General features: G+C 42.1%; 1 protein-coding gene across 2 annotated transcripts in view; it reads left to right on the top strand.

Moving 5' to 3' along the window:
- The window catches only part of LOC121549120 (glutamate receptor ionotropic, kainate 2), a 192226-nt gene that overhangs the window by 124800 nt on the left and 44768 nt on the right, over positions 1–22658 (top strand). For both annotated transcript variants that reach the window (XM_041860975.2, XM_041860976.2), the window contains exons 8-9: positions 1697–1804; positions 18036–18149. In XM_041860975.2, the coding sequence (XP_041716909.2) occupies positions 1697–1804; positions 18036–18149 (222 nt within the window). The remainder of the gene's footprint in view (positions 1–1696; positions 1805–18035; positions 18150–22658) is intronic.

Raw genomic sequence — 22658 nt, forward strand, 5'->3', positions numbered from 1 at the left:
TCTCTCTGGCAGACAAACATGCTCCCTTTAAACTACTTAAAGTAAAACATAGAACAAATCCTTGGATCTCTATAGAACTGTCCGATCTTGTTATGATGAGAAATCGGGCCTGGGCCAAAGCTAGAAAAACTGACTCTGTAGCTGATTGTCAGTTTTCAGGCAATTGAGAAATAGATGCACTTCTTCAATCAAAAAAGCTAAGTCTAGTTACTTTCTAAGTTCTATCTCAGATTCTGCTGGTGATACGTCAACATTTTGGAAAACAGTTAATGCACTGAAGCGTGGAAATTCCTCTCCTTCCCTGCCTAAGGAAGTTGTGCCAGATTCTGGCATCATTACTGAGAAAAATTTGGTAAGTGATGCTTTTAATCAGCATTTTATCTCAGCAGGCTTTTTACTTGAAAGAATTGGTGGTTTAATTGACCCTGGTCAGCCAGTCGACTGCTTTCCCCTGTCCCAGCCTTTAGTTGGTTCGATGGAAGTTCTGTCAACTTCTAGTGAATCTATGCTTTAATTTCAACAACTTTCTACTTGTGATGTCCTAGGCGCCTCGCATAAGATTGATGTTTAAAAATCCACTGGGGCTGATTTGCTTGATCCTTTCTTGCTGCAGCTTTCTGCTCCTCTGATTGCAGAATCTTTAACACATATGTTTTACCTTATAATTACTCCTGATACCATGCCCAGGGTCTGGAAAGCAGCCCATATACTCCCCCTTCACAAAGGTGGTGACCCGTGTGACCTAAATAATTATTGCGCCATTTTCTTGCCTAGCAGACATTCCTAGATCCTTTTTAACTACGAAATGTATTATAAATGTACAGAAGTCAGGTTTCAGTCCAGGTCAAAGCACCATCCATGCTAGATCTATGATTTTAAAATAATTATGTTCTTAATTGTTTGGATAAGAAGAAACACTGTGCGGACGTTTTTATTGGCCTGTCTAAAGCCTTCGACACTGTTATTACTTATTCAGAGGAATTCATCAATTGGCCTGGACCAGGCTGCGAGAAGCTTGTTTGAAAATTATTTAAAGGACAGAACACAATATTTAATGATGGTGTTAAATCAGGTTTTCTGGACATAACAAAGGGTGTCCCACAGGGATCGATGTTGGAGGGCATTTTTACTGAAGAATGTGTTTGTTTCATATGATTGTGTTTTGTTTTTCGTGTTTTGTGTTTGCTTTTCATGTATTCTATAATTGATGTGTATATAGATATGTATAGTGTAATTGTTGTTTATTGATGTGTTCATTCAGGGCTCAACTGCAAAAGAGACCGTGGTCTCTGCATGACTCCCTGCTTAAATAAAAATGTACTGTCTCCCTCCTCCTCCCTCCCTCCCTTTCCCTTTAGTCTCTCATATCTCTCCCTGCGCCGTCTCTCTGATCCTCCAATCACTTTGAAGTAAAACTTCAAGCACAACCAACTTCACTGTGTAATTAACTCTTATACCTATCAAAAAGCCTCTGTGGTGCTCGTCTCTATTGTATCTTGTTGTATTTAAATGCAGAGAGTGTAGAGAGAGCCAGGCGGAATGTCTAGCTAATTGGTTTGTGGATCGAAATATAATGAAAGAGCATGTAGGATTATGGGTAATTGAGGGATACAAGTTGGACACATTGGACTTTGTTTTTGAGTTGAATTAGGTGGTTGGTGTGTGTTTGCATGCGTATGTGTGCCCCTCTCTATAGGCCCATTGGGATGGCTTGACTGGACGCATCCTCTTCAACAAAACTAACGGACTGAGGACAGACTTCGACCTGGACGTAATCAGTCTAAAGGAGGAAGGACTGGAAAAGGTGAGTTTGTGTTTTTGTGTGTGTGTGTCAGTAGCGGTCGGTGCCGTTTAAGATTAGGAGGAGGATTTTTATTATATTACAGCATATTGGATGATTGTCATTCATATTCCAATCACCCAGTTCGATGTAACATCGATAGGTTTAGGCTACTACATTATACTCAAATTTGCCCTATACCCATCATGAGGTTGCTACAACCTAGCCTACGAATAAAAGTTTCTAACGAAGGTGCACAGGTCGACAGACAAATTGGAGTAATCAAGGTGACAGACAGTGACACATTCAATACTGCCTTGCCCAGCTGATCTGGGGTGTAATCATTAGCTCAACTAAAACAAGAGTTTCTATTGGACAAATTCAGGTAGGTCCATCCCTGTTTCATTCCATTTGCTTCCGTTTAAGAAATGTTTTGCAACAGAATCGACGGAATGAATACACCCCTGATCAACCGCACAGTCACTTTCATAGCAGCCACATACAGCGTCATCACTTTGCTCATTGTATAATTCCTTCTCCCATCTACGCACTGTCCTCCTCTAACCTTTTCCCTTCGCTTGTGGACTTCAGTGCACAACACAACAGCTGTCTGTGACCAGGTAAAAAAAACTCTCCAAGCCAAACCTTCATACCATAACCGCTACATAGCCTACATCGTTGTCACTATATTAGCTAACGCCATAGTCAACATAGCTACTAGAACTAACACGTTAGTAAACCCACAATCCAATCCATGTGTACAATCACGCAGTACAGTGTACAGCAAGCAGTTTACAACAAGCAGTTTAGCAGTAACACGGGCGGGCCCCGTAGGCAATACATTTATAAAACCGAAAGCTTACCTTGACTTGGAAAAGTTGCAGTGTTGGATAGCCTTAGTCAGCTAGCAAGCATTCCAGGTTGTTGAGTAGGCTAAAATAGCTGCATTAGCTAGCTAAGTAAGTGAAACGTAAACTAAGAAGAAGAAAAAATACAACTAAATATCTCTCGCTCTCTGCTGCTTCTCCTTAATTTTTTAAGAAATGAATTTGTTCAAAACAGTTTAACTATTGTCTTTCTCTCTCTTTGAGTCAACTACTCGCCAGTCTTTATACACTGCAGTGCTAGCTAGCTGTAGCTTATGCTTTCAGTACTAGATTAATTCTCTGATCCTTTGATTGGATGGACAACATGTCAGTTCATGCTGCAAGAGCACTGATAGGTTGGAGGACGTCATCCGGAAGTTGTCATAATTACTGTGTAAGTCTATGGAAGGGGGTGAGAACCATGAGCCTCCTAGGTTTTGTATTTAAAAGTCAGTGTACCCAGAGGAGGATGGAAAATAACTGCCCTCTGGCTACACCATGGTGCTACCCTAGAGTGTGCTGTTGAGGCTACTGTGGACCTTCATTGCAAAAGAGTGTGTTTTAGTCTGTTATTTTTTGACGTGTATATATAGTATTTAGTATAGTTTCTCATTTTTATGTTTCACTATTTTAATTGTTATGACATTCACTGAGTAGGATGCTCCTCCCTTTCCTGCTCTTCCAGGCTTTTCTAGTGTTAAATAACTATATATTCTCCAGACCTCTTTCACAAGCAGAACGAACAGAGATCGCAATCACAGACACAAATCAAATCAAATGTTATTGGTCACATACACGTTATTGCGGGTGTAGCGAAATGCTAGCTCCAACAGTGCAGTGATATCTAACATGTAATATCTAACAATTTCACAACAATACACACAAATCTAAAGTAAAGGAATGGAATTAAGAATATAAAAATATTTGGACGAGCAATGTCTGAGCGCCATAGACTAAAATACAGTACAATACAATAGAATACAGTATATACATATGAGATGAGTAATGCAAAATATGTAAACATTATTAAAGTGACTAGTGTTCCATTTTTAAGTGGCCAATGATTTCAAGTCTATGTATATAGGGCAGTAGCTCAAGGCCTTGAAGTCATGCCTAGAGTACCTGACCTCTTACTGTGAGACTCACCTGCAGTCAAATCAGATAGCCCCAGCCCTGCAGACCTGAACACACACAGGCTGATCGACCCTGTGGAGAACCTGGAAGACAGGATGTGTAAGGAGCACGACAAACTCCTGGAGTTGTTCTGTAGGACTGACCAGACATGTGTTTGTGTCTTATGCAAGAAAAACAGACCACAAGACTCACTACACTGTGTTTCTAGAGGAAGAGTATGCAAAGAAAAAGGCTCAGCTTGGGCAGACAGAGGCAGAAGTGCAGCAGATGATCCAGGAGCGACTTCAGAAGGTTAAGGAGATCAAACACTCAGTAGAACTTAGCAAGTACAATGCAGAGAGAGAGATAGCGGACAGCATTTAGGTCTTCAATGCTCTGGTTGAGCTCATTAAGGTGATTGAGGAGCAGGAAATCACTGAGCTACAGAAGAGATGCACTAAGCTAAAGCAGCTGTCACATGCTGAGGACCACATCCAACTCCTCCAGAGCTCCACATCCTTCTGCAGCCTTCCTCCCAACAAGGACTAGTCTGAGATCAGTGATCACAGCAGTCTGGGCATAGGGACTGTAAGGACAGCTGTGGCTAAACTGGAGCAGACATGCATGAGTGAAGTGAAGATGTTCTTAGATGCTGAACTGAAATGGATTCAGCAGTGGTCAATGGATGTGACTCTAGACCCTGATACAGCACATCCCCATCTCTTTCTGTCTAAGGACAGGAAAGAAGTGAGAAATGGAGTGTGTCAGTGTCCTGGGAAAGGAGGGCTTCTCCTTTGGGTGATTTTACTATGAGGTGCAGGTCAAGGTGAAGACTAATTGGGATTTTGGAGTGGCCAAAGAGTCCAACAGGAAGGGTGCAATTTGCCTGCGACCTGAGTATGGATTCTGGACTATGTGGCTGAGGAACGGGAATGAAGCTCTTGATGAGCCCTCAGTCCCCCTCCTCCTGAGAGAGAAGCCCCAGAAGGTGGGAGTGTTTGTGAATTTTGAGGAGGGTCATGTCTCCTTTTATGACGTGGAGGCCAGGTCTCATACAGTATATACTATTTCACTGGCTGCACCTTCACTGAGAAACGCTACCCATACTTCAGCCCTTTCCTTAATGATGGTGGTAAAAATTCTGACGCTGTAATCATCGCTCCTGTCAATCACACAGACTCAGGTTTAGTTTGCTTTATTCAAAAAGTGCTTTATTCAATTACATAATTATCAAGCAAAACAATATGCACTACATTACCAAAAGTATGTGGACACCTGCTCGTCGAACATCTCATTCCAAAATCATGGGCATTAATATGGAGTTGGTCCCCCCTTTGCTGCTATAACAGCCTCCACTCATCTGGAAAGGCTTTCCACTAGATGTTGGAACATTGCTGCAGGGACTTTCATTCAGCCACAAGAGCATTAGTGAGGTCGGGCACTGATGTTGGGCGATTAGGCCTGGCTCGCAGTCGGCGTTGCAATTCTTCCCAAAGGTGTTGGATGGGGTTGAAGTCAGGGCTCTCTGCAGGCCAGTCAAGTTCTTCCACACCGATCTCGACAAACCATTTCTGTATGGACCTCGCTTTGTGCTCGTGGGCATTGTCATGCGGAAACAGGAAAGGGCCTTCTTCAAACTGTTGCCACAAAGTAGGAAGCACAGAATTGTCTGGAATGTCATTGTATGCTGTAGCGTTAAGATTTCCCTTCACTGGAACTAAGGGGCCTAACCCAAACCATGAAAAACAGCCCCAGACCATTATTGCTCCTCCACCAAACTTTACAGTTGACACTATGCATTGGGGCAGGCAGCGTTCTCCTGGCATCCGCCAAACCCAAATTATTCCGTCGGACTGACAGATGGTGAAGCGTGATTCATCACTCCAGAGAACGCATTTCCACTGCTCCAGAGTCCAATGGTGGCGAGCTTTACACCACTCCAGCTGACGCTTGGCATTGCGCATGGTGATCTTAGGCTTGTGTGCGGCTGCTCGGCCATGGAAACCCATTTCATGAAGCTCTGCCTAGAAGGTCAGCATCCCGGAATCCCTCTTCACTGTTGACGTTGAGACTGGTGTTTTGCGGGTACTATTTAATGAAGTTGCCAGTTGAGGACCTGTGAGGCGTCAGTTTCTCAAACTAGTCACTCTAATGTATTTGTCCTCTTGTTCAGTTGTGCGCCGGGGCCTCCCACTCCTCTATCTATTCTGGTTAGAGACAGTTTGCGCTGTTCTGTGAAGGGAGTAGTACACAGCGTTGTACGAGATCTTCAGTTTCTTGGCAATTTCTCTCATGGAATAGCCTTCATTTCTCAGAACAAGAGTAGACTGACGAGTTTCAGAAGAATTTTGAGCCTGTAATCGAACCCACAATTGCTGATGCTCCAGATACTCAACTAGTCTCAAGAAGGCCAGTTTTCAGCTGTGCTAACATCATTGCAAAAGGGTTTTCTAATGATCAATTAGCCTTTTAAAATGTTAAACTTGGATTACATTCCCAGTGGGTCAGAAGTTTACATACACTCAATTGTTTAACTTGGGTCAAACGTTTCGGGTAGCCTTCCCACAAGCTTCCCACAATAAGTTGAGTGAATTTTAGCCCATTCCTCCTGACAGAGCTGGTGTAACTGAATCAAGTTTGTAGGCCTCCTTGCTCGCACACACTTTTTCAGCTCTGTCCACAAATGTTCTATAGGATTGAGGTCAAGGCTTTGTGATGACCACTCCAATACATTTACATTTACATTTACATCATTTAGCAGACGCTCTTATCCAGAGTGACTTACAATACCTTGACTTTGGTGTCCTTAAGCCATTTTGCCACAACTTTGGAAGTATGCTTGGGGTCATTGTCCATTTGGAAGACCCATTTGCGACCAACCTTAACTTCCTGACTGATGTCTTGAGATGTTGCTTCAATATATCCACATCATTTTCCTTCCTCATGATGTCATCTATTTTGTGAAGTGCACCAGTCCCTGCAGCAAAGCACCCCCACAGCATGATGCTGCCACCCCCGGCTTGCAAGTGCCCCCTTTTTCCTCCTCATTGTGGCCAAACAGTTCTATTTTTGTTTCATCAGACCAGAGGACATTTTTCCAAAAAGTAAGATCTTTGTCCCCATGTGCAGTTGTAAACCGTAGTCTGGCTTTTTTATGGCAGTTTTGAAGCAGTGGCTTCTTCTTTGCTGAGCGGCCTTTCAGGTTATGTCGATATAGGACTCATTTTACTGTGGATATAGCTACTTTTGTACCTGTTTCCTCCAGCATCTTCACAAGGTCCTTTGCTGTTGTTCTTGGATTGATTTGCACTTTTCGCACCAAAGTACGCTCATCTCTAGGAGACAGAACGCATCTCCTTCCTGAGCGGTATGACGGCTGCTTGGTCCCATGGTGTTTATACCTGCGTACTATTGTTTGTACAGATGAACGTGGTACCTTCAGGCATTTTGAAATTGCTCCCAAGGATGAACCAGACTTGTGGAGGTCTACCATTTTTTTATGAGGTCTTGGCTGATTTCTTTTGATTTTCCCATGATGTCAAGCAAAGAGGCACTGAGTTTGAAGGTAGGCCTTGAAATATATCCAAAGGTACACCTCCAATTGACTCAAATGATGTAAATTAGCCTATCAGAAGCTTCTAAAGCCATGACATAATTTTCTGGAATTTTCCAAGCTGTTTAAAGGCACAGTCAACTTAGTGTATATAAACTTCTGAACCACTGGAATTGTGATACAGTGAATTATAAGTGAAATAATCTGTCTGTAAACAATTGTTGGAAAAATTCCTTGTGTCATGCACAAAGTATATGTCCAAACCGACTTGCCAAAACTATAGTTTGTTAACAAGAAATTTGTGGAGTGGTTGAAAAACGAGTTTTAATGACTCCAACCTAAACGTATGTAAACTTCTGATTTCAACTGTGTGTGTGTATATATACAGTGGGGAAAAAATTTATTTAGTCAACCACCGATTGTGCAAGTTCTCCCACTTAAAAAGATGAGAGAGGCCTGTAATTTTCATCATAGGTACACGTCAACTATGACAGACAAATTGAGGAAAAAAATCCAGAAAATCACATTGTTGGATTTTTTATGAATTTATTTGCAAATTATGGTGGAAAATAAGTATTTGGTCACCTACAAACAAGCAAGATTTCTGGCTCTCACAGACCTGTAACTTCTTCTTTAAGAGGCTCCTCTGTCCTCCACTCGTTACCTGTATTAATGGCACCTGTTTGAACTTGTTATCAGTATAAAAGACACCTGTCCACAACCTCAAACAGTCACACTCCAAACTCCACTATGGCCAAGACCAAAGAGCTGTCAAAGGACACCAGAAACAAAATTGTAGACCTGCACCAGGCTGGGAAGACTGAATCTGCAATAGGTAAGCAGCTTGGTTTGAAGAAATCAACTGTGGGAGCAATTATTAGGAAATGGAAGACATACAAGACCACTGATAATCTCCCTGTATCTGGGGCTCCACGCAAGATCTCACCCCGTGGGGTCAAAATGATCACAAGAACGGTGAGCAAAAATCCCAGAACCACACGGAGGGACCTAGTGAATGACCTGCAGAGAGCTGGGACCAAAGTAACAAAGCCTACCATCAGTAACACACTACGCCGCCAGGGACTCAAATCCTGCAGTGCCAGACGTGTCCCCCTGCTTAAGCCAGTACATGTCCAGACCCGTCTGATGTTTGTTAGAGTGCATTTGGATGATCCAGAAGAGGATTGGGAGAATGTCATATGTTCAGATGAAACCAAAATAGAACTTTTTGGTAAAAACTCAACTCGTCGTGTTTGGAGGACAAAGAATCCTGAGTTGCATCCAAAGAACGCCATACCTACTGTGAAGCATGGGGGTGGAAACATCATGCTTTGGGGCTGTTTTTCTGCAAAGGGACCAGGACGACTGATCCGTGTAAAGGAAAGAATGAATGGGGCCATGTATCGTGAGATTTTGAGTGAAAACCTCCTTCCATCAGCAAGGGCATTGAAGATGAAACGTGGCTGGGTCTTTCAGCATGTCAATGATCCCAAACACACTGCCCGGGCAACGAAGGAGTGGCTTCGTAAGAAGCATTTCAAGGTCCTGGAGTGGCCTAGCCAGTCTCCAGATCTCAACCCCATAGAAAATCTTTGGAGGGAGTTGAAAGTCGGTGTTGCCCAGCGACAGCCCCAAAACATCACTGCTCTAGAGGAGATCTGCATGGAGGAATGGGCCAAAATACCAGCAACAGTGTGTGAAAACCTTGTGAAGACTTACAGAAAACGTTTGACCTGTGTCATTGCCAACAAAGTGTATATAACAAAGTATTGAGAAACTTTTGTTATTGACCAAATACTTATTTTCCACCATAATTTGCAAATAAATTCATTAAAAATCCTACAATGTGATTTTCTGGATTTTTTTTTCTCATTTTGTCTGTCATAGTTAACGTGTACCTATGATGAAAATTACAGGCCTCTCTCATCTTTTTTAGTTGGAGAACTTGCACAGTTGGTGGCTGACTAAATACTTTTTTTCCCCACTGTATATATATATATACAGTAAAAGTCACAAATGTTGGAAAAACCTACTAATTCAAGGGATTTTCTTTATTTTTTCGACATTGTAGAATAATAGAGAAGACATCAAAACTATGAAATAACACATATGGAATCATGTTGTAACCAACACAGTGTTAAACAAATCAAAATGTATATTATATTTGAGATTCGTCAAATAGCCACCCTTTGCCTTGACGACAGCTTTGCACAGTCTTGGCTTTCTCTCAAACACCTTCACCTGGAATGCTTTTCCAACACACTTGAAGGAGTTCCCACATATGCATAACACTTTTTGGCTGCACCGGTCTAAGTCCATTGCTTGTGTTTCTTGGCCCAAGCAGGTCTCTTCTTATTATTGGTGTCCGTTAGTAGTGGTTTATTTGCAGAAATTCGACCAAGGAGGCCTGATTCACACAGTCCCTCTGAACAGTTGATGTTGAGATGTGTCTGTGACTTGAACTCTGTGAAGCATTTATTTGGGCTGCAATTTCTGAGGCTGGTAACTCTAATGAACTTATCCTCTGCAGCAGAGGTAACTCTGGGTCTTCCATTCCTGTGGTGGTCCTCATGAGAGCCAGTTTCATCATAGCGCTTGATGGTTTTTGCGACTGCACTTGACGAAGCTTTCAAAGTTCTTGAAATTTTCTGTATTTATATGTCTTAAAGTAATGATGGACTGTCGTTTCTGTCTTCACTATTATTCTACAATGTAAAAATTAAGAAAAACCCTTGAATGATTAGGTGTGTCCAAACTTTTGATTGGTAGTGTATATACAGTGGCTTGCGAAGGTATTCACCCCCCTTGGCATTTTTCATATTTTGTTGCCTTTCAACCTGGAATTAAAATAGTTTTTTGGGGGGTTTGTATCATTTGATTTACACAACATGCCTACCACTTTGAAGATGCAAAATATTATTTATTGTGAAACAAAGAAGAAATATGACAAAAACACAGCTTGAGCGTGCATTACTATTCACCTCCCCAAAATCAGTACTTTGTAGCGCCACCTTTTGCAGAATTACAGCTGCAAGACTCTTTGGGGTATGTCTCTATAAGATTGGCACATCTAGACACTGGGAATTTTGCTCATTCTTCAAAGCAAAACTGCTCCAGCTCCTTCAAGTTGGATGGGTTCCACTGGTGTACAGCAATCTTTAAGTCATACCACAGATTCTCAATTGGTTTGAGGTCTGGGCTTTGACTCGGCCATTCCAAGACATTTAAATGTTTCCCCTTAAACCACAGTGTTGCTTTAGCAGTAAGCTTAGGGTCATTGTCCTGCTGGAAGGTGAACCTCCGTCCCAGTCTCAAATCTCTGGAAGACTGAAACAGGTTTCCCTCAAGATTTTCCCTGTATTTAGCGCCATCCATCATTCCTTCAATTCTGACCAGTTTCCCAGTCCCTGCTGATGAAAACCATCCCCACAGCATGATGCTGACACCACCATGCTTCACTGTGAGGACGGTGTTCTCGGGGTTATGAGAGGTGTTGGGTTTGCGCTAGACATAGCGTTTTCCTTGATGGCCAAAGAGCTCAATTTTAGTCTCCTTCTAGGTTATCTTTGGTCTCTTTGTTGCCTCTCTGATTAATGCCCTCATTGCCTGGTCTGTGAGTTTTGGTGGGCGGCCCTCTCTTGGCAGGTTTGTTGTGGTGCCATATTCTTTAAAATTTTTTATAATGGATTTAAGGTGCTCCGTGGGATGTTCGAAATTTCAGATATTTTTTTATAACCCAACCCTGATCTGTACTTCTCCACAACTTTGTCCCTGACCTGTTTGGAGAGCTCCTTGGTCTTCATGGTGCCGCTTGTTTGGTGGTACCCCTTGCTTAGTGGTGTTGCAGATTCTGGGGCCTTTCAGAACAGGTGTTATATATATACTGAGATCATGTGACAGATCATGTGACACTTAGATTACACACAGGTGGACTTTATTTAACTAATTATGTGACTTCTGAAGGTAATTGGTTGCACCATATCTTATTTAGGGGCTTCATTGCAAAGGGGGTGAATACATATGCACCCACCACTTTTCCGTTATTTATTATTTTTGAATTTTTTGAAACAAGTTCTTTTTTTCATTTCACTTCACCAATTTGAACTATTTTGTTTATGTCTATTACATGAAATTCAAATTAAAAATCAATTTAAATCACACGTTGTAATGCAACAAAATAGGAAAAACTCCAAGGGGGATGAATACTTTTTTGCAAGGCACTGTACACCAATATCTTTAATAAATTATTTAAACAATAATAGCTAATTTACCAACATTTCTGAAAATGTGTATATATAGCATTCCAACTTGTAAAATAAGCTAATTTAAAATGGTCTTGTTCTGTTGTCACTCATTTCGGTAGGAGTATATTGGATATTTCAACACTGTATACAATTCCTTGACAGTTACATTCCCCCCTGTTTTCTTGTTTCTTGAATAATTACATAATACTTCACTCCAGTTTTTGGTGATACAGATTATGGGTTCTATAGGCAATTGGTTTCATTCCTGGGAATTAGATAAAATTACGAATCGCCCCTGTCTGTTACTACAGAAGTGGTCTGTTTTTCAGAGCTGTCTTTCCCTTTTCCCGCTGGGTTACAAGATGCTGTGGCACAGGTACCTATGACTGGTGGGTATAATTACCTTCATGATAATGGTTTTCTCCTGGGTCTATTTTTAATGCGTGCGGCCCAACACTGGGTGACAGCCAGTTAACAGGAGTGAGGCTAGTTGTGACAGAAGTACCCCCAAGGGGCACTGCCAATTGGTGTATGCCCCCAAACCCAGAGTAGACCGAGCTTCAGGCAATCCTTGGCGCATAAACACAGTTGTGTCAACCCAAAGTTCCACAGTGATCACGGGTGTCAAAAGTGTTGCGTCTCCCACATGTGGGTGCAATGAAAAGTGTCCCTTCTCCATATTCAGACACATGGTGGTTGAGAGTGGTGGAAAGGAAAAAATAACGAATCTTTCCCAGAACACAAGGTGGCGTTCTGCCCCTTCAGCTGGCACTTGACGGGAGGCTCGCTGTCTGCTCCAACCAATTGTGTGCATGCACAATGTTGCTCTGGATCATGCGAACAGGTACAGGCTACAATTTTTTGTGCGTCCCCCGTGCTTCTAAGGCATCATCAAGTCAACTGTTCCCGAGGCCTCAGTGCCCGTTTTGAGGGAGGGAATATCCTCCCGTCTCCAGACGTGGACAATCCAAGTGGTTTCTATGTCAGATCCAGGACGGCTGGTACAGCCGGTATTTCCTGGTTCCGGAAAGGGGTCGGTACTTTACGCCCGTTCCAAGACTTATTTGTCCTCAGCAAGCATCTCAGAGTTTGCACCTCCAAAATGCTCACAAACCAGCGGCTGTCCTGGCGATTGGTTCACCACCATTGACCTAAAGGATGCATACTTTCATGTGCCCATGTGCCCCAGTCACAGAACATTTTGGAGGTTCGATTACGAGGCAATAGCCTACGAGTGTTTGGTCCTCCCGTTCAGGCTTGTCCCTCTCGCCTTGCATCTTTTCAAAGGTGATGGAGGCAGGGTCTGAGGGTGTTGGCCTATCTGGACGATTGGCTAATAGCAGCAGAGTCAAGAGAACAAGCAGTGTTACACACATCCAGGCTGGTGTCCCATTTTCAGTCTCCCAAAAAAATAAAGAGCAGTGCATTCCATTCCTGGGTCTCGAGTTAGACTCATGTGCAAATTGTGCTTTTCTATCCCCGGAGAGGGGGTCCGGGTTGCAGCTCTGCTTGGCCCAATTTCTGATGTGCGCGCAGTACATTTTCGCCAGCTCCTGCGCCTACTGGGGATGATGGCTTCTAAGATAGTGGTCATTCCCCTGGGACTGCTATTGATGTGGCTGTTCCAGTGCTGGGTGCTAGCCACGCGCTTGGATGCATCTCGCCACCTAAATCAGTCCCCAACATGCCTTCGGGGGCCCACGCCGGAGATTTGGTTCCTATGGGCTTGGCCCCTGAGAGGGCCAATCTGATGGCCAGAGGTTAACCTCCAAATGTTATTTCTACCATTCAGTCCGCTTGGGCGTCTTCCCCAAGAGGGCTGTATGCATATAAGTGGCAAGCGTTTAAGCTCTGGTGCCAAGATAAAGGGCAGGTTTCTTTTCAGTGCTCTTTGAAGGACATCCTTATGTTCCTACAGGAGCTTTTTGAGCAGGGACGGGCTATCTCAGCATGTCATGTGGGAATTGATGGAGTCACATGGGGGCCCACCCCCTGGTTGTGCGGTTCCTATAAGGTGTATGGCGTGTCAGGCCGGTCTGTAAACCTATCACGCCTACATGGGCCTTGACGCTGGTTTTGGAGGCACTGTGTGTGGTTCCCTTTGAGCCTCTGGATCTGAAGATCCTCTCCTACAAAACCTCCCTACTCATGGCTTTGGCCTTGGCTAAAGGTGTTGGGTACCTCCACACGTTATCCATACACCCTTCCTGTACTCAGTTCGCCCTGGGCGACTCTAAGGTGGCGTTGTGTCCAAATGTGGCCTTCGCCCCGAAAGTCATGGCTATGTTCTACATTAGCTATTTCTCTTTTCGCCTCCTCCTTTTGCTTCTGAATAGCAACAGAGGTTACATGCCCTGTGTCTGGTGTGAGCTTTACGCATGTACATTGAACGGATCCGGAATATCCAGTTATGTGACCAGCTTTTTGTCTGTTTTGCAAATCCAGCTCAAGGAAGGCCGCTCTCTAATCAACATCTCTCCCACTGGCATATAGCAGCAAGGGGCAAGGGTTACCTGGCGGTATACAGGGTCTCCAAAAAGGGTCGTGCAGCCTCTTGGGCGTTGTTTAAAGGGTTGACTGTTGGAGATATTTGTGCTGCGGCGAGTTGGGCATCACCACACACTTTTGTGAGGTTTTATCGCTTGGATGTCTCTGCTCACAGTGTAGCCCACAGTATGCTTACGGCACGGAAAGTCACTAGGCAGCATGCCGTGTGCGCTATACCCAGACTGCCGCATCTGGCGGGGTCAGGTGTGGGCGGTCTGCCATGGGCCGTTTCATTTAGTATCTGTTGGGGTCGGCTTGTTGTACCAAATATGACTGACTGAAAGGGAACGTAATGTTATGACTATAACTACTGGTCCCTGAAGGAGGAAACGAGGTATATCACCTGTTTGGCCTCCGAGCCGCACGTTCCTGGGCTCTGTGAAGAGCGGTATTAAATTGAAGGAATGAATCCGAGCCTCACACTTATTACCAGTGGAAGACGTGGCTTCCAGCGAGGCACGGATTTCTTTTTGGCCTTGTCAGGATTGATTGGAGATCCTTCCACCGAAGTCGCGAGGGTGCAAGGAATTTCTTCATGGTTTGTCATTTGGTCTCTGTCTAGATATGGTCAGTGGATGTGACTCTAGACTAGGGATCATCAACTAGTTTTTATTAACCCATTTTTTCTTGAGCGGATGGTCAGGGGGCTGGAACATAATTACAAATAATTTGTTGACTGTAAATTGACCACGAGAAGCCCAAACATAAATAATATATGACTAAAACATAATCATTCAAAACCTTGCAAACATTTGTATACGATAATATACACTGAGTGTATAAAACATGTTTTGTGTATTTGATTTTTCATCTAAAATTGTAAATTGTCTTGTTCTGTTGTCACTCATTAAGAAGTTTCAACACTGTGTACAATTATTTGACTCTTTGCATAATGTACTTTATTTTGTTTCTTGAATAATGACATAATACTTTACTCTATTTCCTTGTATCTTATCAGCATTATTTCTGGTTGGTTCATATTGTTTGAATATAATGACATCAGTTATTTTCTTGGGATCATTTCATGTTATATTTTTGACTACAGAACTTGCTGTTTACACATACAGTTGAAGTCGGAAGTTTACATACACCTTAGCCAAATACATTTAAACTCAGTTTTTCACAATTCCTGACATTTAATCCTAGTAAAGATTCCCTGTCTTAGGTCAGTTAGGATCACCACTTTATTTTAAGAATGTGAAATATCAGAATAGTAGTAGCGAGAATTATTTATTTCAGCTTTCAATTCTTTCATCACATTCCCAGTGGGTCAGAAGTTTACATACACTCAATTAGTATTTGGTAGCATTGCCTTTAAATTGTTTAACTTGGGTCAAACGTTTCGGGTAGCCTTCCACAAGCTTCCCACAATAAGTTGGGAGAATTTTGGCCCATTCCTCCTGACAGAGCTGGTGTAACTGAGTCAGGTTTTGTCAACGTCTGGGTGAAGTGGTGAAACGGAATCAGGCGCAGCACACAGAACTGAGAAAATGAATGGATTTACTAAACAAAAGTAAACCATAACAAACCCTCCACGCAGGGAAGAGCAGAACAACAGCTCACCAAACGACGTAAGACAACGGACAATCACGCACAAACTCAGGAGGGAAAACAGAGGTAATTATAGGGACACAAATAAGCATAATGGGTAACAGGTGTGATTAATAAAGACAAGACTAGTGTAACACAGAAACATCGATCGGTGGCAGCTAGTACTCCGGTGACGACGAACGCCGAAGCCTGCCCGAGCAAGGAGGAGGGGCAGCCTCGGCTGTTTTCGTGACAGGTTTGTAGGCCTCCTTCCTCGCACATGCTTTTTCAGTTCTGCCCACAAATGTTCTATAAGATTGAGGTCAGGGCTTTGTGATGGCCACTCCAATACCTTGACTTTGTTGTCCTTAAGCCATTTTGCCACAACTTTGGAAGTATGCTTGGGGTCATTGTCCATTTGGAAGACCCATTTGCAACCAAGCTTTAACTTCCTGACTGATGTCTTGAGATGTTGCTTCAATATATCCACATAATTTTCCTTCCTCATGATGCCATCTATTTTGGGAAGTGCACCAGACCCTCCTGCAGCAAAGCACCCCCACAGCATGATGCTGCCACCCCCGTGCTTCATGGTTGGGATGGTGTTCTTCGGCTTGCAAGCGTCACCCTTTTTCCTCCAAACATAACGATGGTCATTATGGCCAAACAGTTCTATTTTTGTTTCATCAGACAAGAGGACATTTCTCCAAAAAGTACGATCTTTGTCCCCATGTGCAGTTGCAAACCAGTCTGGCTTTTTTATGGCGGTTATGGAGCAGTGGCTTCTTCCTTGCTGAGCGGCCTTTCAGGTTATGTCGATATAGGACTCGTTTTACTGTGGATATAGATAGTTTTTTACCTGTTTCCTCCAGCATCTTCACAAGGTCCTTTGATATTGTTCTGGGATTGATTTGCACTTTTCGCACCAAAGTACGTTCATCTCTAGGAGACAGAACACGTCTCCTTCCTGAGCGGTATGACGGCTGCGTGGTCCCAAGGTGTTTATACTTGCATACTATTGTTTGTACAGATGAACGTGGTACCTTCAGGCGTTTGGAAATTGCTCCCAAGGATGGACCAGACTTGTGGAGGTCTACCATTTTTTCCATCTTGGCTGATTTCTTTTGATTTTCCCATGATGTCAAGCAAAGAGGCACAGAGTTTGAAGGTAGGCCTTGAAATACATCCACAGGTACACCTCCAATTGACTCAAATGATGTCAATTAGCCTATCAGAATCTTCTAAAGCCATGACATCATTTTCTGGAATTGTCCAAGCTGTTTAAAGGCACAGTCAACTTAGTGTATGTAAACTTCTGACCCACTGGAATTGTGATACAGTGAATTATAAGTGAAATAATCTGTCTGTAAACAATTGTTGGGAAAATGACTTGTGTCATGCACAAAGTAGATGTCCTAACCGACTTGCCAAAACTATAGTTTGTTAACAAGAAATTTGTGGACTGGTTGAAAAACAAGTTTTAATGATTCCAACCTAAGTGTATGTAAACTTCCGACTTCAACTGTGCCTAGTGAAAGTCTACACACCCCTCGCACAGTCTTCAAATTTGCTGCCTTAAAATTACATCTAAAAAGGGATTAAGTTAGATGTTTTCCCCAACAGATCTACACAACCTACTCCACATGTTGAAAATTATAGAACATTTTCCAAATTAATAAAAAAAAAAAAGCTAAAATGTCTTGATGTGCATGTCTTCACACCCCAGAGTTAACACTTGCTGGAAGCACCTTTGGCAGCCATTACAGCTGTGAATCATTTTGAAAAAGAGTTGGCCAACATTGCAAAACTCTTAAGCAACATACAGTACCAGTCAAACATTTGGACACACCTATTCATTCAAGGGTTTTTCTTTAATTTTACAATTTTCTACCTTGTAGAATAATAGGTGAAGACATCAAAACTATGAAATAACACATATGGAATCATGTAGTAACCAAACACAGGCATCTTTCTTTTAACTTTGCCATACAGGCCAGTGATATGGAGTGAATGCAATGTTGTTGATCGTCTGTAAAAAAAAAAAATGTATGTATTATTATTTTTAATTTGGAAAATGTTCTATAATTTGTCTTTTACTTTGAAAATGTGGAGTAGGTTGTGTAGATTGGTAGGAAACATCCAATGTAATCCCTTTTTAGATTATATTTTAAAGCAGCAAAATGTGAAGACTGTGCAAGGTGTGTGTAGACTTTCACTAGCGACTGTATGTTAACACTGGTAAGGTGCTGGAGACTGCTGTGTGTGTGTGTGTGTGTGTGTGTGTGTGTGCTTGAGCACGTGCGTGTGTGCGTGTGTTCACATTTTTGAACTCATGTCTGTGTGTATGTATGAATATACAGTACCATTTTATCATATGAGGGGATCATATGTGTCCCCAACAGATTGGAACATGGGACCCTCCCAGTGGCCTGAACATGACAGAGAACCACAAGAGCAAGACGACCAACATCACTGACTCTCTGGATAACAAATCCCTCCGTGTCTCCACCATACTGGTAAACACACATTTGGCGTGTTCTCTGTCTTTCTGCTGCCCTACACATGCACACAGCAGGATCACTGAAGTCATGACAACTGAGAGGAGAGATTTAACCCATTCAGTAGGGTGTCCAATCAAAACGCATTTTTTAACCAATGGTTAAAATAATATGTTAAATGAAAAATCTACCCAAAACCACTAACTCCTTTAATATAGAGTGTTAAATAACACTAATATGTGAGAACAATATTTTTTGTGAACAAATATTTCATTTTGTCAATAAATGTTGATGTAAAATCGCCTAAACAAACTGCACTATCAATTTAGGAGTCTGCAATCTCCTCAGAGTGGAGTCTGACATTCGCAACGGCAGATATACTTTTGAGGAGATGGGAAACATTGCCCATGCTACGTTAATGGGCCGCACAGTGCATTCTGGGCGATTCTGGGACAAGTAGCGCATGGGAGTCTACTGGGCGCTAGCTCAAAAATCCAACATTAGCACGAATTTCATCAACAAGAAGTACAACATTACAAATATTTTCCAGAGATGTGAGATAATTAACTTGCTATCTGTAATATCGAATTGCTTTGGAATTGTGACATTACATACTTTCGAGGAAAATAGGCACGGTTCTCGACATATACACTGACTTTGAGAAGGGATTGCGTGATGATTAGTTTAGCAACCGCGTGACACAGCATGACAACGTGAACGCGATTGGTTGACAGTTTGCTGGGTGGGTTGTTCCTTCATTCATTGGGTTCCTATCTCCTTTCTATAATATCTCTGGCAACGGCACCATGCATTGCACCCTGGACTAAAGAGTTAGACAAATAGGAAAAATTAGCTAAACCCTCTGTTAAATTACACATTTCTCGATGTAGGAATATCGCAAAAATATGATAAATAGCTCATTCGAGAGAAGACATCCTCCCGAGTTATGACATCGGCCAGTATTGAAATCTGACATGTATGATGGACATTTTCGTGATCTAAAGTCGTAGTCCTATTAACTTCCAGTGTAGTGAGAGGGACTTTATCACAGTGCTATGTCATACGGGCCGGATTTCTGCCATTTTGAACGCCAATAACTCAGATACATGTGAAAACATGAAATGACCCAGGGAATCGATAGAACATCACTCAGAGATGCACAAAAACAATATAACATTCAAAATGGGTGAACCTTTCCTTTAATTGTGTAGATACTCCTCTAAGAAAAACCAATGGTCCAAACCTCATGCCTCTATCATAATCTGTTCAAAAGTTTTTACCCTTGTAGAATGGCCAAAATGAGGGTGACTAAATCAATGTAGGCCAGAGAAAAAAAAGTAGTCAAAAATCTGGAAAATAGCATTGCGTCTGCTAGGCTGGATGCTGTGCGAGAATTAAGGCTAACTGACAAGCTCACCATTGAACTCGTCATCTTTCTTCTCGAATCCAGAGGACATAAAACAATATTGAAGTAAGATAGATATCGATTTTGAGACATATTTTAGTATATGCTTTTCTTAATGCAAAATTCCTGTTCTTTTTAGAAGACGTCTCACAAAAACAAGCGTATCTCTGTGTAATGTCAAATAAGCACAGAGCATACTGCAAGCTTTTTATTTTCAAAGCCTTTTACATTTAACTCAGCTCGTGTCATGCTAATTTAGCTTTTTGCGACCCACGGAAACAACTTTGCAGACAACCACCACAACATGTAAAATGTTAAAGTCGTTGCGAGAAAGCGGCACCACTCTGTCAACAGAGCTCGGTGCCTATTATCGGATGTATTAGGTTACGAAATCCGACTTTTTGGATATAATGTTAATCCTATGTTAGAGAAAGACCCCACTGAACAATTCAGAACATGAAGAATATTATTTGTCTTGGTAAAATGTATTTCATAACATAAAGAAGTGAAATTTCATCACCAAAGCGAGTTTTGACCCACTCTGGCAGAGTGGGTGGACACTACATTCAGTACTATTAATTTTAGGATTTAGTATTTTATTAGGATCCCAAATTAGCTACTGCCAAGGCTCTTCCTGGGGTCCAAACAGGAAACCAAACACAACAAATAGAATACATAAAATACATAATATACTGTACATAACACTAAATAATACAATACATAATACAATGCAAAATATATAAAAATGTCTGTGTGTCTCTTTACAGTCCCCGTTATGCCGTAAGGTGTTTTTTTATCTGGTTTTTTAATCTGGTTTTATTGCTAGCTTGAATTACCTAGGGTGGCAGAGAATTCAAGGATAGGACTTCATAGTCTAGCATACTCTTGAACATACATAGACATTTTACATTTTAGTCATTAACAGACCCTTTTATCCAGATCGACTTACAGGAGCAATTAGGGTTAAGTGCCTTGCTCAGGGGCACATTGACACATTTTTCACCTAATCAGCTCGAGGATTCGAACCAACAACCTTTCGGTTACTGGCCCAATGCTTTTAAAGTGGAACTGACAGCGTTTTAACTATTTTGAAGATATGAAACAAACAGACAATAATAATCTAAAAGTCCCAGTTTATGCTACAAAACCAACTTCATAAGAGGTTTTAAAAATAGGTTCTATTTGACAAAAAAATCGATGACGTAGAGTAAGGCATTGCTGCCAGAATAGATGGATGCAGTTCAATGGATAATTAATATAATTCACCAATACATTTCTTGGTAGTCCAACAAATATTGCTATCAGGTTGTAAATCACAGCTAGCCTGGTACATTGTTTGCTGCCTCCAGCCATTCGGGATGCACTGTTTCAGCTTCAAGGACTCAATATTTTGGACAAAAACTTTTTACCACCATATCGCTTTTCAGTGGCTACAACTAGAGATGCTTGTGTCATTTGGTTAGCTAGCAAGAAAAGTGAATCACTTTGCTAGTTAGCTGTGCTGAACTTCAACGACTGTTATCCACAATTAGCATATCTCTTAGTTGTCAATCAAATGTTTTTGGCATTGATCAAATGGGAGGGCAGGCAGGCAAGTTCCCATTCACTTGTCAAAACGTGGGTTGGGACAACCATGCATTGGCAGGAAAGTTGCAGAAGGGTGAGCAGGCTATTCTCCGTAATTTTTTGGTGCAATTTTAACGGCCAACTACAAGCTGAAAAAGTTTGAGGTTTTATCTACTGTTCCCTCGTCAGATTTTTGCTCATCTCGTTCTGGCTAACATTAGTTGTTTATCTTATTGTTGTTGATGTGCATCAGCAACTGAGGGAGCGATAGCCTACCTGTTCATAGTTGTTTGATCAATAGGACTGTAAAGTTAACAAATGTAAGAGAACTCCCGTGGTATTTACATATTTGCAGAAATTGATTCTGGTGTATTTTGTGGCTTTTTGTGAATGCTTTCTAATGATCTAAGTTGCACTATTCTTACTTCCTGTAAACACAAAGTCCAGTTCAAAGTGAATGATGGCAGGCCCGTGTGGCAAATGGCCTATTTGCATATAGGCCTACTGTAGCTCTGATTGGCTATGGCGCACTGGTCTGTGTACAGTCCAGTCCTGGACAAGACTGATATGTTTTTCTTACGTTTTATTTACTGCAGTGTCTATAAATTCTCCACACGCACAACTGCTTTCCCACTCTCTATTGCTATAGAATCTTCACAAATGCCTTACTCTATGTCATTCCCAAACATTCTATGAAAGTATGAAAACGTGAAAATGACCATAACTAAGTGCTTGCTTATCAGACAATGTAAAAAACAAGGTATCATATTCTTCCTGAGGGTGTACAGTGCATTCGGAAAGTATTCAGACCACTTGACTTTTTACACATTTTGTTCTAAAATTGATTACATAGTTTTTTTCCCCCCTCATCAATCGACACACAATAACCCATCATGCAAAACAAAAACAGGTATTTAGAAATGTTTGCAAATGTATTAAAAACGGACATATCACATTTACATAAGTATTCAGACCCTTTACTCAGTACTTTATCGAAGCACCTTTGGCAGCGATTACAGCCTCTTCTTGGGTATAACGCTACAAGCTTGGCATACCTGTATTTGGGGAGTTTCTCCCATTCTTCTCTGCAGATCCTCTCAAGCTCTGTCAGGTTGGATGGGGAGCGTCGCTGCACAGCTATTTTCAGGTCTCTCCAGAGATGTTTAATCGGGTTCAAGTCCGCGCTCTGGCTGGACCACTCAAGGTCATTCAGAGACTAGTCCTGAAGCCACTCCTGCTTTTTCTTGGCTGAGTGCTTAGGGTCGTTGTCCTGTTGGGAGGTGAACCTTCACCCCAGTCTGAGGTTCTATGGAGCAGGTTTTCTTTAAGGATCTCTCTCTACTTTGCTCCGTTCATCTTTCCCTCGATCTTGACTAGTCTCCCAGTGCCTGCCGCTGAAAAACATCCCCACAGCATGATGCTGCCACCACCATGCTTCGCCGTAGGGATGGTGACAGATTTCCTCCAGACATGACTGTCACGCCCTGGCTCTGGGGACTATGTTATGTTGAGCCAGGGTGTGTAAGTCTATGTTTAATTTTCTATGTTGGGCTGAG

The sequence above is a fragment of the Coregonus clupeaformis genome, unplaced genomic scaffold (genome assembly GCF_020615455.1).
Source record: "Coregonus clupeaformis isolate EN_2021a unplaced genomic scaffold, ASM2061545v1 scaf0104, whole genome shotgun sequence".
NCBI classification, from domain to species: Eukaryota; Metazoa; Chordata; class Actinopteri; order Salmoniformes; family Salmonidae; genus Coregonus; species Coregonus clupeaformis.